The 12,900-nt window shown below is 41.1% G+C and overlaps 1 protein-coding gene across 1 annotated transcript in view; it reads right to left on the bottom strand.

Moving 5' to 3' along the window:
* The window catches only part of dnah7 (dynein, axonemal, heavy chain 7), a gene marked incomplete at its 5' end in the record, with an annotated part of 66,169 nt that overhangs the window by 45,014 nt on the left and 8,255 nt on the right, over window positions 1-12,900 (bottom strand). The window contains 6 exons of the mRNA XM_079276599.1: window positions 868-1,008; window positions 1,227-1,425; window positions 3,107-3,300; window positions 9,389-9,575; window positions 11,144-11,514; window positions 11,721-11,861. Coding sequence (XP_079132725.1) covers window positions 868-1,008; window positions 1,227-1,425; window positions 3,107-3,300; window positions 9,389-9,575; window positions 11,144-11,514; window positions 11,721-11,861 — 1,233 coding nt within the window. The remainder of the gene's footprint in view (window positions 1-867; window positions 1,009-1,226; window positions 1,426-3,106; window positions 3,301-9,388; window positions 9,576-11,143; window positions 11,515-11,720; window positions 11,862-12,900) is intronic.

Genomic DNA, 12,900 nt, shown 5'->3' with positions numbered 1-12,900 from the left:
CTGAGGGGAGAGAGGCATGATTAGATAGAAGAGCACGCTGGAGAGGACGTTATCAAGACCCCATCTATGAACCGAAAGGTCCTCACAAAACAGCACTAAACCGCAGACCTCTGCTGGCTACATGTACAAAATAAAATGTGGCAGCTTATCAGCTGTAGGTGCTCTTCATTTGATGTGACAGATTTAATACACTTCAGCCTCTGTTTAACCGCTGAACCGTTTTGAATTAGATGGCAGCTTGGAGCCACCAGGTTAGTCATAACTGTAAGTGACACCTTCATTGAAAGGTAATCAGTTTGAAACACAATTTATCCAAGACGAATCACTATAGTTGACCTCATCTTGAGAACTTCAGACATCTTTTTATGAGGCTGTTTCTCACGCACTGAAAACGCACTGAAAACGTGACATGACCTACTACATAGTGTGTGTCACCAAGGTTACAGCTTTGACATGGGACTTCAGAGAATACTGTGGATGATGTGTTCCAGGAAAACATGCTGGTTGACTTGCTTTTTAAAAATAAAAATAAATGTATACTAAGATGAATCATGAATTGGATGACTTGAACCAAAATATTTAAAATAAATGATGAAATAAATGCGTGCCATGAACGAGCTATTTTCTATCCAGATGGTTACAAGCCTCTTTGAGGTTTCTTGAAATACCTTCCAGACAGCAGCACGTCTTCTCAAAGAGATTTCAAAGAGATGTATCTTTTAGAAAAATCAATGTTCGGTACGTGAGAGGCACAAACTGGGTCTAACAGGAAGTGAGCATCTGTATGAAAGGTCCCCGACACTACATATGTAAGCAGTAATTCAGAATACATGTAAAAAAAAAAAAATACAATGAACTGTTGATTACCTTTTGTCCTGAAATAATGGCTTGATGAATATCCTTCGTCCAGTAGACCTGTGAGACGCAGAGCACGGTCTGGCCTGGCCAAGCACGCACCCAGTTGATCCTTAACTCACTGGGGTACGCATTGATTGCCTCCCCAATTACCTACAATAGAACCACATGGGGGACAAAGGTTTTAACTACCTGGCACCTGTGTCATGGAAGACATTAGAAATCATATAGGAGAAGTCCAGACTCAATTTTGGAGTCAAACATCTAGTCTGGTGTGTTAAAATCTCGTTTGAACATCACAAGAAACAAAACATTTCTTTGTGTATACAAGTGAAGCTCAAACAGTAGCACAATAACAGTCCACACAACACCTTGTGCAGGGAGGCAACCATGCCGCTCTCGAGTTGCAGGAGCCACAACTCCACCTGGCCCCTGGCTTTGGACGTGGAAATGATGTCCAGCAGCTGCACCACTTCACCCTCACTGCTTTTCATGTGGGTGATGTCCAGCGCGTCGGTGAACACCACATTAGCGACGCCTTCAAAGCACTTCTTCAGATGGGGCTGCACTCTGGAGGAGAGCAAGGCAAGAATAGTGAATCACTTTTAATTGTTATAGGTAACCCTGAGTGTGAGGGTGGTTTAGCACACCACATTAACACAGAGTGTGCATGCTGCTCTATTCCAGCAGATAAAGATGTTAACATTTATTACATAAAAGAGTAATGATGCACCCAATTTAAACGCATGTCCCCCTCCAGTGACAAACTAAAAAAAAAGAATTGAAAGATTGCAGACATGAAGCATGAGAAGAGTGTCTTAAAGCTACTACAAATTTTTACTGTTTCCAAATCTGTTTCCATGTGATCGGACTATTGTCCTTGAGCGTGGCTGCATCTCCACCTGAACAGCAGCTGCTGGCTTTCGCCCACTAGAGGTCAAATTTAGCCTGGTTTAGTGTGATAACTACAGCACTGGCTTATTTGTGCTCAGATGTTGATTGCTGCAGAGCACAAAGCGGTTGTTAAAATCCAAAGGATGCAAAAAGCATCTAAGTGTACCTTGAAGTCAAACTACTATTTCCAATGTCACAAATTAAGTTGAACAGCTATTTTAGTGTTATTCTTTGGAAGGTCAAAGAACCACTTAGGGTTGCTAACTGACAGTTTTTGTATATTATGAATATGACTTTTATATAACATTTAAGGACTTAAATTATTAGAATATGTGTCAGTGTTTAGCTGAGGAATTGTGATCTAATCCAGCTGCACCCCTAAAAAACCTCATTCACCAATATCTTCATTCACATTCACACCGTGTTCTGTGACTTTTGCAAAAACGTTTTTTGCCTTTGGTCAGTGCAACTTAAGTGCGATGTTTGCTGAAGTCCTACTTATTATTACTAACTTTTCTTGAATGTCACACAGTAAACAAAGAATTTCCCCTTTTCTATACTGCTGTGTATCTCCATGTTTCTGTTGCTTGTTCTCGCTTTGCACAAAACCATTCAGGGCAAATAGAAGTGTTACAATGACGAAGCATTACAACTTTGGCATTTGGGTACCTCGCTTGCTCTACGTCCCTGAAATCAAAGCGAGCCCTTTTGTCAGTCCAGCACTGCGTTCGGGGACTGATGATTCTTGGCGAATCTATCGAGCGCTTTCCCGCCGTTACACTGCCCTCTCTTCCCTTCTTTACATAAGAGGTCGTGACTGTGCGCATCTCTACTGATGCGATGACAATTCCCAGAAGCCAAAGAGAGAATAAAGGGATGGTGGAGTGAAAAAGAAAAGAGAATCTATTCTGTCTGGAATCGCATTCATTATTAACCAAACGCCCTGGGTGAAATGAGACATGGGTAGGTTATCAGTACGGACTGTGGGGGCTGAGTATGCATGGTAGTTAGCGAAATATTTTGTATCTCAAAAGCAACAACTATTTCACAGTGTTTTCTATTTGCTTTTTCCAGATTTGCTTCTTTCAAATGCTGAATCTCAGTCTTTTTTTATGGAAAAAGGTCTGTTTTCAGCTACATTTATTGTGGTACAGAAACTGGTTTGGCTTAAGTTTATTTATCATTGTCTGCCCACTAGTTTTGACTAGGTAGGCTACTGATGGACAATCATGTATTTTACTAGGGGCCAGCCAGGGCGCTGCTCATCGTGAGCACTACTGTAGGGGTAGTCTTAATATGATGATACATATCACTATGACTGGGTGCACAGTGATGCCTACATGTTTGAGCTGCTTACCTTGTCGGGTCTTTGGTCTCAGAGAGGATTTCCAGCAGCTCCTCATTAGACAGGAAGAAGAACCGTGGAAAATAGAGACGCTTCTTCTCCAGGTAGTTATTGAGACCTTTGAGGATCATCTCCAGGAGCTCATTGGACGTTTTCAGCCTCTCCAGCATCTTGTCGATGGCGATCACCGCCAACGCGTGCTTGTCCTAACACAGGCAGGAGAGAACCGTTTAGTTCAAAGCAAAAATTCACTTCGGTTAAGTGCTTTCAATTTACTTCAACAACAATTTCCGTGGTATATCACTAACATGGGCCTTTTCATTTAATCACAACATAAATGGACATGTTTTACTACTTTCAGGTCCACTCAGACTCATTTCAAGCTCATAATTTCAAGTCTTTAGTGAGATGGTGGTAAACTGGCAGCTATTACCCATTGTTTTCTCTGAGTTTCACATAGGTGCTAATTAAGACCGTAGAGCTTTTTCTAATGAAACGCTCAAGGCCACTACGCAGGAAAGCAGCGATTATATCACATTCGCTCCCTAGACAGGTACTGTACATGTCTATTACTCCCTCTGCAAAGTGGCTTATATGTGATGCACAAAAGCACTGGCGACATGTTGCACCCTTTTTGTTCATCAAGGAAACACTGCACTGCTGCCTTGAAGGTAACACTAAAACACACTTCCGTTTGCAAAACATCCCCTCCATGTTCCACACTGAGGCCCACTTGTCACACAGCGCCCTGAAAAATAGAAATCTATGACAGGACAGTAAAGGAGATTTCACCTGAGGGTCCGTCTCGCACCTATGAAATATTGCAGCTCTGACATCATCTGGTGTGTACACCAACTCAACCCCCCCAGGAAGTGCCTAAATGTAAAAAACTCCATCTTGAATGCCTGGACCTGCTCACAGGAAAACGTCGGGCGATTCTAAAATGAAAGGGCCTATTATCTTCTGAAATAAATGAATAAAATGTAAAACAAACGAAAATGCAGGAAGGGGCAAAATCAAGAGCAAAATCAAGTGTGGAGCCACAGTGAAAAAAGATTCCATCTCTGCTTTTTCTTACTCCTCATCAGAAAACTGTCTTTATTCTGTTGCCCCACAGTGTTTTAAGCACCATTAACTCCCTCTAACGCCACGCTTCTACATGTTTTCGCAAATGGAAACAATATAAACTGCAAGGCAAACAGCTGCTACAGTTGCTATAGCAAGCCTACAAAAAAGGATGGTGTACTTTCATCTTTGTCTGATGTGATCAATTTGCCTTGAGCTCGTTTTTCGCAAGATGTGAGAGTTTGCACATCTCCGAGCAACATGCAGACGAAACCGTCTACGAATCAATAAAATGTCATTACTAAATGTATGTGGAGCTGGAAATTTAAAAAAACATGTTGCAATGATGCTATAATGCTGCTACAAAATACAATGAAGAGAATAAGAAAATCCTTTCACAGTATTATGCTCTGGGAAGATCTACAATCAAGATTGCAGCAAAGAAGAGGATGTGCAGTACATCGTTGCATTGCATTGATGTGGCACAACTTCTGGTTTGTATCAAGTAAGGGTCACTGTCCATTAAAAGGAGGGGCAGCCTCTGAAACAGGCTTTTAATCAAGTTCTGTCTGAAACCACAACCATAAAGAGTATCTAGAATGGGATGCAAATTATTTTTTGATCTCTCATGATTTGCTTTGGATTTCTTGTGATGACTTAAGTGGAAGCAGCGGCTGATGACTCATGTCAAAGTGACTTTTCCCCCTTTTGGCTCAGCATGTGATACAAGTGACAAACAAATGGTACAAATAAGAGATCGAAACCTTTTTTTTTTAGACAATAGTCCATAGAAAAGACTTAAGCTACAGTCACTGAACCTCACTTCAAAGGTTAAATCAAATGATCAAGCTTTGACTGTGTTTCAGTGGGACATTTAATTATACTGGCTAAGGGTGTCTGATTGATGAACAGTGATTCTAGCTTTTCATAGATTTCATCTGGACAAAGTACTAACCGGGCTATTTTTATATTGAGCCTGCCAGCGGGAAGCTAGAGCACAGTGAAGGGATAACAATGCTCTAATGCAGGGATTCCCAAAGTGAGCTGCCTCTAGGGGGTGCGCGAGAGGAAAAATGTAATGGTGGTCTAATGGTGTAATAATTAATATTAAATATAATTTTCACAAAATAAAAACATGACTGTCTCATGTTTGTCGTTCTGGTGTTGACGATGATATGTCCCTTGAGGGTTGCCGTAGCGAAGGCGCAACCCTCGCCTCTGGCCAAAGGAGAAAACAATAATAAAGAGAGTAGCCGTGGGCTGAAGGAGTAAGGGATAGCACAGACAAATCGGGAGCACATAGGCCCATCGCGGAGTCAAGGTAAAAAAAGAGGAAGCGAGTGAGCATCAGACTGGGGGAAAAAAGAGGAAATATGATGAAAAGTATCTGTGTCTGGGCTTCACTTGGATTGCCAACGCAGATTGCCCAAAGCCACAGTGCGTGGTGTGCAGTGAGGTTCTGGCTAACAGTCTGAAGCTCTTATTTACGTCGCCACCTGAACACCAAGCATGCCAGTGCAAGTCAAAAGCCCCTTACATTGTTTATATCGAAATTGGAGGAGTTACAAAACAGCCAAAAACAACTGCAGTCTCATTCTATGTGTGGTTGATTGTAAATTAAATGTGATAATCTGCCTCTGAGCCTGTGCGTGTGTCCTCGCCATCCATTGCTCTTTAAAAGTGACGCCTTGTGTAACTGAAAGTTATTGAAACTTTGTTGCAGTGTTTCAGGGCGTTTTCACACCTTCAGTTCGTTTGCTTTGTTCTGATTCAGGGATTAATATGATACAATGTTGCAGTTGGCCCTTTGTTCGGTTTCTATGCGGCTATAAATAGGCTCTGTTGCTTCTTCTTTTTAAGGTGTGGGGGATTGGGGGTGCGTGAACCCGGTCGAGATGTAGAAGGGGGTGCGCGGCCTAAAAAGTTTGGGAACCGCTGCTCTAATGCATGTATTATGCGTGATAATGTGGGTTTTATGCACCAAACAGATGGCTTCAATGGGGGACAGCAACTGTACCCGGCTGATATGGCAGGTCTGCAATCTGTGTGGCGAAAAAAGAAAACACATAATCTAGAGTATTTTTCTTTGTTCCAATCTGACACACACCACACATCCAGGACAAAATAATGAGCATTAAATCGGCAAGAGCATGAATATTACGTGAGCTACTCCTTTGCTGACTATTGTGGTGTACTGGGTGAACACATCAGTCTGTTAGTAACCAATATGTCAGTCATCTCCTTCATGAGCTCAGATGGTTAACTGTTTCTCCGATCCTCAGCTCATTAGAAGGGCAAAGGTTTGGCGTGCTGCAACGTCGAAAGACAGCAGGTTCACAGAAATTAATCTTTTAAATTGATGGGGGTTTTTTCTGCAAGTGTGTACGCAGTAGTAGATAAGTGACACATTAACGCATAAACAAAAAAAAGATGTGGAGGCTGTGAGGCGCTGGATGATCAGTGGATCTTGAGCAGCTCCCAGTGGTTGGTCTCATGACAACAGCCATGGGCGACAAAACCCTGAAGTGATCTGTGGGTAGGAGAGCTGCACTCCAGCCCCGTGGTGGTGTGGAGTTGAGATCATTCCAATTTCATGCACTGCTGATCAATGCCATGGACGAGATGAAGGGATGTGTTCGTTGTCAAGATTGTGATGCAGTATACGTCTATGAGGAGGGATGTTTCTCCTATAACTGGCATCCACGGTATGGGGGCGTATAATCAGTTGCTTTAAACTTATCAGGAAACTAGGTATTAAAGAAGAAGAAGAAGCGTATAATGGAAATCTTAACTATTTATTCATGAATCTTAACCTGCAGTATTAAATACCTATTATTGGTTGAAAATAGTTAAAAGGTGTAAACAGTATTATCAGTTTTGTTTCTAAAGTCATCTAGATAAATAACTGAACAGTGTTCAAATGTCTTAGATTTAGGATGCCCAAAATCAAATTATCGCTCATTTTTTTCACCAACAATTTACAAATAATCAGAAGTTAGTTTATATATAGTGCCAGAATGAATCTCTAACTGCTGTGACCAAATTACCACTGGGGATATTTTGGGAGAGTAGCAACCTACTGTAGGTGGACAAATTAATAATGTGCATTCAAGGTAGATGAGCCGCACCACTTACAATTTCAAGTGATTGTGTTTGTCTCAAATATGTTTTAGGACAGTCTCAGGTTGGTGGAAACAAGTTAGCTTCGAGTCTTCGATTTGAGGATATATATTTATGATCAACAAACGTGTTATTCGTGGTAATATAGGACATATCTCAACAATACTCAAGAAAAATTCTGCCAAATAGCCAAATGTGACATACCAATGCATAATGATATGTTTTCCCTTGTCTTACTCCATCACCTCACTTTGCAAAACAAAAATCATTCTGTCACCCTGTAGCTAAATGTTTTAGATTTGCATTAAAAGGTGCTGGAGAAAATTAGAATGAGTCGAGTTCCTGTCTAACCAATAGGGAGTGCTAATGGGACAAGGATTAGAACCCTTGCACACTGCTCTTACCTGTGTGTCTGTGATCTGTGGTCTGAAAGTGAGCAATAATTACATAATTTGGAAAAAGATGTTTGACAATCTCCAGTGCCCTGACACTACACAATTAACTTACTGAGACAGAAAATGCCAGTATCAAATACCATATTTACTTTCTTATTAAATCACACGGATGGTAACAATGAAAAATCCTTCCTGAGTGTCTAAACCCATTAAGGCAACTCAGCTTCTCACCAGGTTACATCATACACATGACGATAACGTCTTGTGACAAAACCACTTCTTTGCAATGCCAAATTATATATAAGCACATCAATATTAAAAACTCTTGATAAACTAAAGATAATAAAGAAAACATTTCCTGCAGCTTGATAAGTGCAAAAACGCAAGTGTAAAACTTGCTCGATAACCCTGTGCGTACACAACTCACAGTGGACGGGACAGTATGCGTGCACATCTGCATGTGTAGGCTGCCTGTCCCTTGGTGACCTCATTTTCTTTGTGGCTCGGTGCGGCCCTGCCCCCTCCAGACAAAATCCATAATTCCTATTTGATGGTGCAGTCAGGCTGGGCTTTCTAGAGGACACTGTCTGAAATTGATGCGTCTCATTTCAGGTCTACTGAGGACACCAATTACCCTTTGGAAACTCTTTGAGGATGCTGGTGCAACACTCTCTATCCTCGCTCTGTTGTTTCTGTCTCGCTCTCGATCCCTTTTCCTACTGATTCCCCCTCTCGCTCTCTCTCTCTCTCTCTGCACGGCCTTTCCATGCTTCTACTGTATACTTCTGAGCCTCTTGTTTGCCTCTGTATTTCATTCTCACCCTCTGCTGTCACTCTCACCGTTGTGCACGTGTGAGTGTTTATGATACTTTCGCCGGAGCTGTGTGTGGATTTTGGTCACATTAATTGACCAGCAAACTTTCTGATCAGGCTTGCAGCATGTCACTATTTCCAACGATTGGTTCGTTTAATAATTCAAAAACAGCAACCCTTCAGTAGGAAATGGCTCTGCACCGTCAATACACCAATTTGATTGTGTTCCTGTTCGACCAAGATTTAATTGGCTGGCGCTGTGCTTTTTCTTTTCCATGGAAAGAATGTCACTGTGTGCTCATCAAACTATCCATTCTGTTACTGCTGAAACCATTTACTTTTGGTCGGTGATGAAAATGTTAAAAAGATGGACAATGTCCTCAATATTTAGATTCAGACCTTATAGTTTGGGTATATTTAACAAGGGTATTTATTTTCTTAATTTGTGATGTGTGATGAGTTTACTACCTGTTGCATTTTGCAAGGTCAGCCAGTACGAGAGGGCCAGTTCAGTCCTTTTTGTTCAACAGCAGATGTCTGGCTAATCAGAAATTATTGGTTGATCTTTTGTTCCACTAATAGTTGTTTGGTTTGATCGGAGTACTGCACAAACATACTTTACTACAAACCTAAAGCCATTCATGGCCATTTTTAACATATCTGTTTAATATGTTGCAGTTGCCCCTTACAGTTATGATTGTGGTTCAGTGGTCTGTATTTAGATGGAACGCTCTTATCTTGGCTATATCTGCCCCGGTAGATCCCTCTTTGGATTCCGCCTTTTGGATAGTGATGGTCTCCTGATCCCCCTAACGATCATGCCCCTCCACAAAGAGTCCCTTTGAGAAGAAGACGGTCTTCCTAATCATGACTGCACCCTGCTGCAAAAATACAATCTTACCAGGGAAAGTTGTTCCATGCTGTCCCTCCAGGTTTTGTCAACAGTTTTGAAACAGCGTCCCTCCTCAGGCATCTGAATCATGATGTCCGGGGAGCTGAATATGGGCTCCAGGTAGAGCCAAGTGGACTGCACCTTCAACCATTCATCCAGGATCTCTTGGAGGAGCATCAATTTGCCCTCCCATTCCCTACAGGAGAAGATGACTACATGTGAGAGGGAATATACACCTAAAATTAACATCACTTAACTGGGAAAACAAAATAATTTTCCACTTTTTGTGGAAGGATAAGAAGCCCAGAATGGAACAGTAATAATGATCACAACACAAAGGAAAAGGTGGTTTGGGAATCCTGGATGTCTCTATATATTATCTTGCATTTAATGCCAGATATCCTCTGATCTGTGGTTAGTTCACTCAGTGGCGAATTCCCAACAGGATTGCATGGCTTTTGCAGCCGCTAAACCTGCACAAATAAGACAAAAAGAAACCTGCAAAGGGTGAAATGCACTCCAAACTTAATTACCAAGCAAACAGCTTCCCTTGAGCTATTTGCACATATTTAAATTAATATAGTAATAAGCAAACATTTGGCACAAAATTGGCCCCAATTCATAAAAATCTGTGCTAATAGCCCCATGCAGTTACAGTGAAATTATTTGCATCTTCAGAGCATTGGTGGTAACTGAAGCGCATTCATGAGTTTCCATGATGATGATGGCTGCAATGACAGTTGTGGCATGACAAATAAATGAATATAGCTCCCTTATACCTGTAGTCTTTTGAAAATACATGAGAAAAACAAACTAAGGAAAAATACGATTCTTGTATCAACGAATTAACAAACAATTTCCTTCCTCTCCCGTAACAACAAAAGGCTAATTGCATTCAGCTGCAAAACTTTATACGTGAGTTTGCGCTATAATATCATTCGTGCAATATCTTTGGTGAATCTGATCTTGAGACGAGGCAGATATAGCGGTTGCAAATGATGCGTAAATGATGATGCTATCAGTGGCCACAATCAATACTTGGTGAATTTGCCCCTCAGTATAACATGTAGCTGGGATTGTCTTTTCATCCTCACTGTGGTATCATTCACTTACACCCACAAAGCTACATAATGGCATTAAAAAGGTCTCATGTGATATCACAAAGAAATTCATTTTTTTTAAAACTACACAGTAGCTGCTTTAGCCTCCTGCCAAGTATTGCAAAATACCTTTCTAAAAGCTGCAGGGAATCCTGTGTCAAACTGTGCCTGCAAGCAACATATTATTGCAATAACCCCACAAATTACAGAGGACGGGGAAATTACATCATTGGCTGAACTCAAGAGGCAGATAAAAACCGAATGAATTACACAGTATGCTCAATTGAAGCCGTAGTTTCACGAAGAATATCTTAACTACAATCCTGAGAGAGACAAACCATTCAGGTCTTTAGCTTCAGATAGCTTCTCAAATGATATTTCAGTCTGTGTGTCCTGCCCTGTCAGGACTGGTTCACCAAACAAAGCAATATCCGCCAGCGTAAACAGAAGACAACATAACTGCCAGGGTGAAAACATAATGCTGGGGCATTATTAGTCAATCGCAGCAGTTTACTACCAAAGTAAAAGTTGTTGATTAACAAACAATACAACTTAAAGTATCCTGTTTTGTACTTTCAACTAGCAATGTACTTTATAACATTAGTGAATTGCTTCTTTTTTTTTCAAACAAAATAAATCTCAAGAAAATCTTCTCATATCTTACCGTATCTCCACCTCGAATGGCTTCACGAAAGGCGAGCCCCTCATGGTTTGTGTCTTCACAATGTGATCGTCCAACAGCATCTGCACGTCGTCCACAGATGACAGGATGGAGGTGCCCGTGTCTCGGTAGGCCAGGAGGCTGAACTCTATGTCGCCCCACTCACTGGCCATCTTCTCCATGGCCTTCTCTACGGAGTACTCCTTGCTGGCCACCTCACTGATGCCCTCAAAGCTGCTCAGGTGCTGTTCCAGGCGCATGGATAGGAACTGATCCACGCAGGCCTGGTCATCAGCTGGCTGCAGGGAGACGACGCCAGACACCTCCGACATGGCATCCCAGTGGCGATCACGTAGGCCTGGGTTGCACAGTATCTATGAAGGAGGAGTAGTAAAACATGACTTAAACTTTACTCATAGCAGAGATAATCTATCAGAAAGACGTTTAAATTAAATTTTTAATGTTTGTGTATGTTGTATAAACATACATGTTGTATAAATATAAATATGTTTTTAATGTATGTGTAATAACTAAAGTTATTTTGACTTCTTCTACAGATATTAAATGTTTAGGGTTGTACCTGCACGAAAGGAAGGTGCTCCTTGAAGTCTTCCACCTTAGTCTTCATAGTGGTGGCTAAGCTCAGTGCTTTGGGCACATCATTGAAGCCTTTCTCCAGCTTGTACAGTGTGCGCCAGAAGTTATCAACATCCGTCTCTAACTACAAGGGTGGGGTTACAAAGACACCAGAAAAAAATAGAGTGAATTAAAAATTGCCAACTGAATTAATATAATAAAACATTGCATTATACCAAAACAGTATACATGTATATATATATAGTAAAAGTCATGGAGTTAACACTGACAGTTAGCTGCTGTAGTAATAAGAGCTGAATATGAAGTTGATGGAGGAAGTGCTTTAGCTTTAATGCAGTTAACACTTACAGCAAAGGGCTCCTGTGTGTTTGTGCTATGGTGTTTTTTTTATAGCTTACGGTCTGTGGGAGAGTGAGAGGTGACAGAAAGGGGAGGGGCCGTAGTTTAGGTAAAGATTGGTGTTAAGACAAGAATGAGTACCAAATACCACATGATAATAATAATATAATATAATAATATAGGGCTGTACCGAATAGTTTGAAGCTTCAATACCACTGTTTTTTGTGTCTTCTTATATTGCCTTGTGTTTTTTTTTATATCTTGTCTTAACGCCCCTTTATGTCGAATATAAAGTAATTTGAATTGCCTCGTTGTTGAAAGTTGCTCTACAGAAGTCTTTGCCTAACGACTGCTATAACCAGAGCCAATTAGAGTTGCAGACAGAAACCGAGATGTCAATCACATCTGCACATCTCCGCCTCTAACGAGCTATAGAAGGTGTCCCGTCAATGTCGTGTTGACGACAATGACGACTGATATGCCACATGATTGATTTATGACATTCAGTATGTTTGAAAACTGAAAACCATAAATGCCTATGTAGGTGTGTGTGTGTAACAGTGTGCAAGAGAGGCGGCTTTTAAAATCCTGTAGAGTTATTGTCAATGAAACCTGAATAGCTGGATAGGTTTAAAGGAAAAGAAAGAGAGACAGAGAGCTCTCAAAGCTTTCAAAGGACACAGCATTTCAAACAAAGCTTCATACTCAGATCCAGCTGTTACAGCTGGCAATCACAATTTATAATTTACAACTAATAGTGTGACACAAATACATCCTGCAACATCCCAGTACACACACCGTGCAGGAGGTATGACGGCATCCTA

This window comes from Melanostigma gelatinosum (assembly GCF_949748355.1).
Source record: "Melanostigma gelatinosum genome assembly, chromosome: 10".
Classification (NCBI taxonomy): Eukaryota; Metazoa; Chordata; class Actinopteri; order Perciformes; family Zoarcidae; genus Melanostigma; species Melanostigma gelatinosum.
The sequence above is the reverse complement of the archived record's forward strand: the minus strand, read 5'-3'. Positions and strand labels throughout refer to the sequence as shown.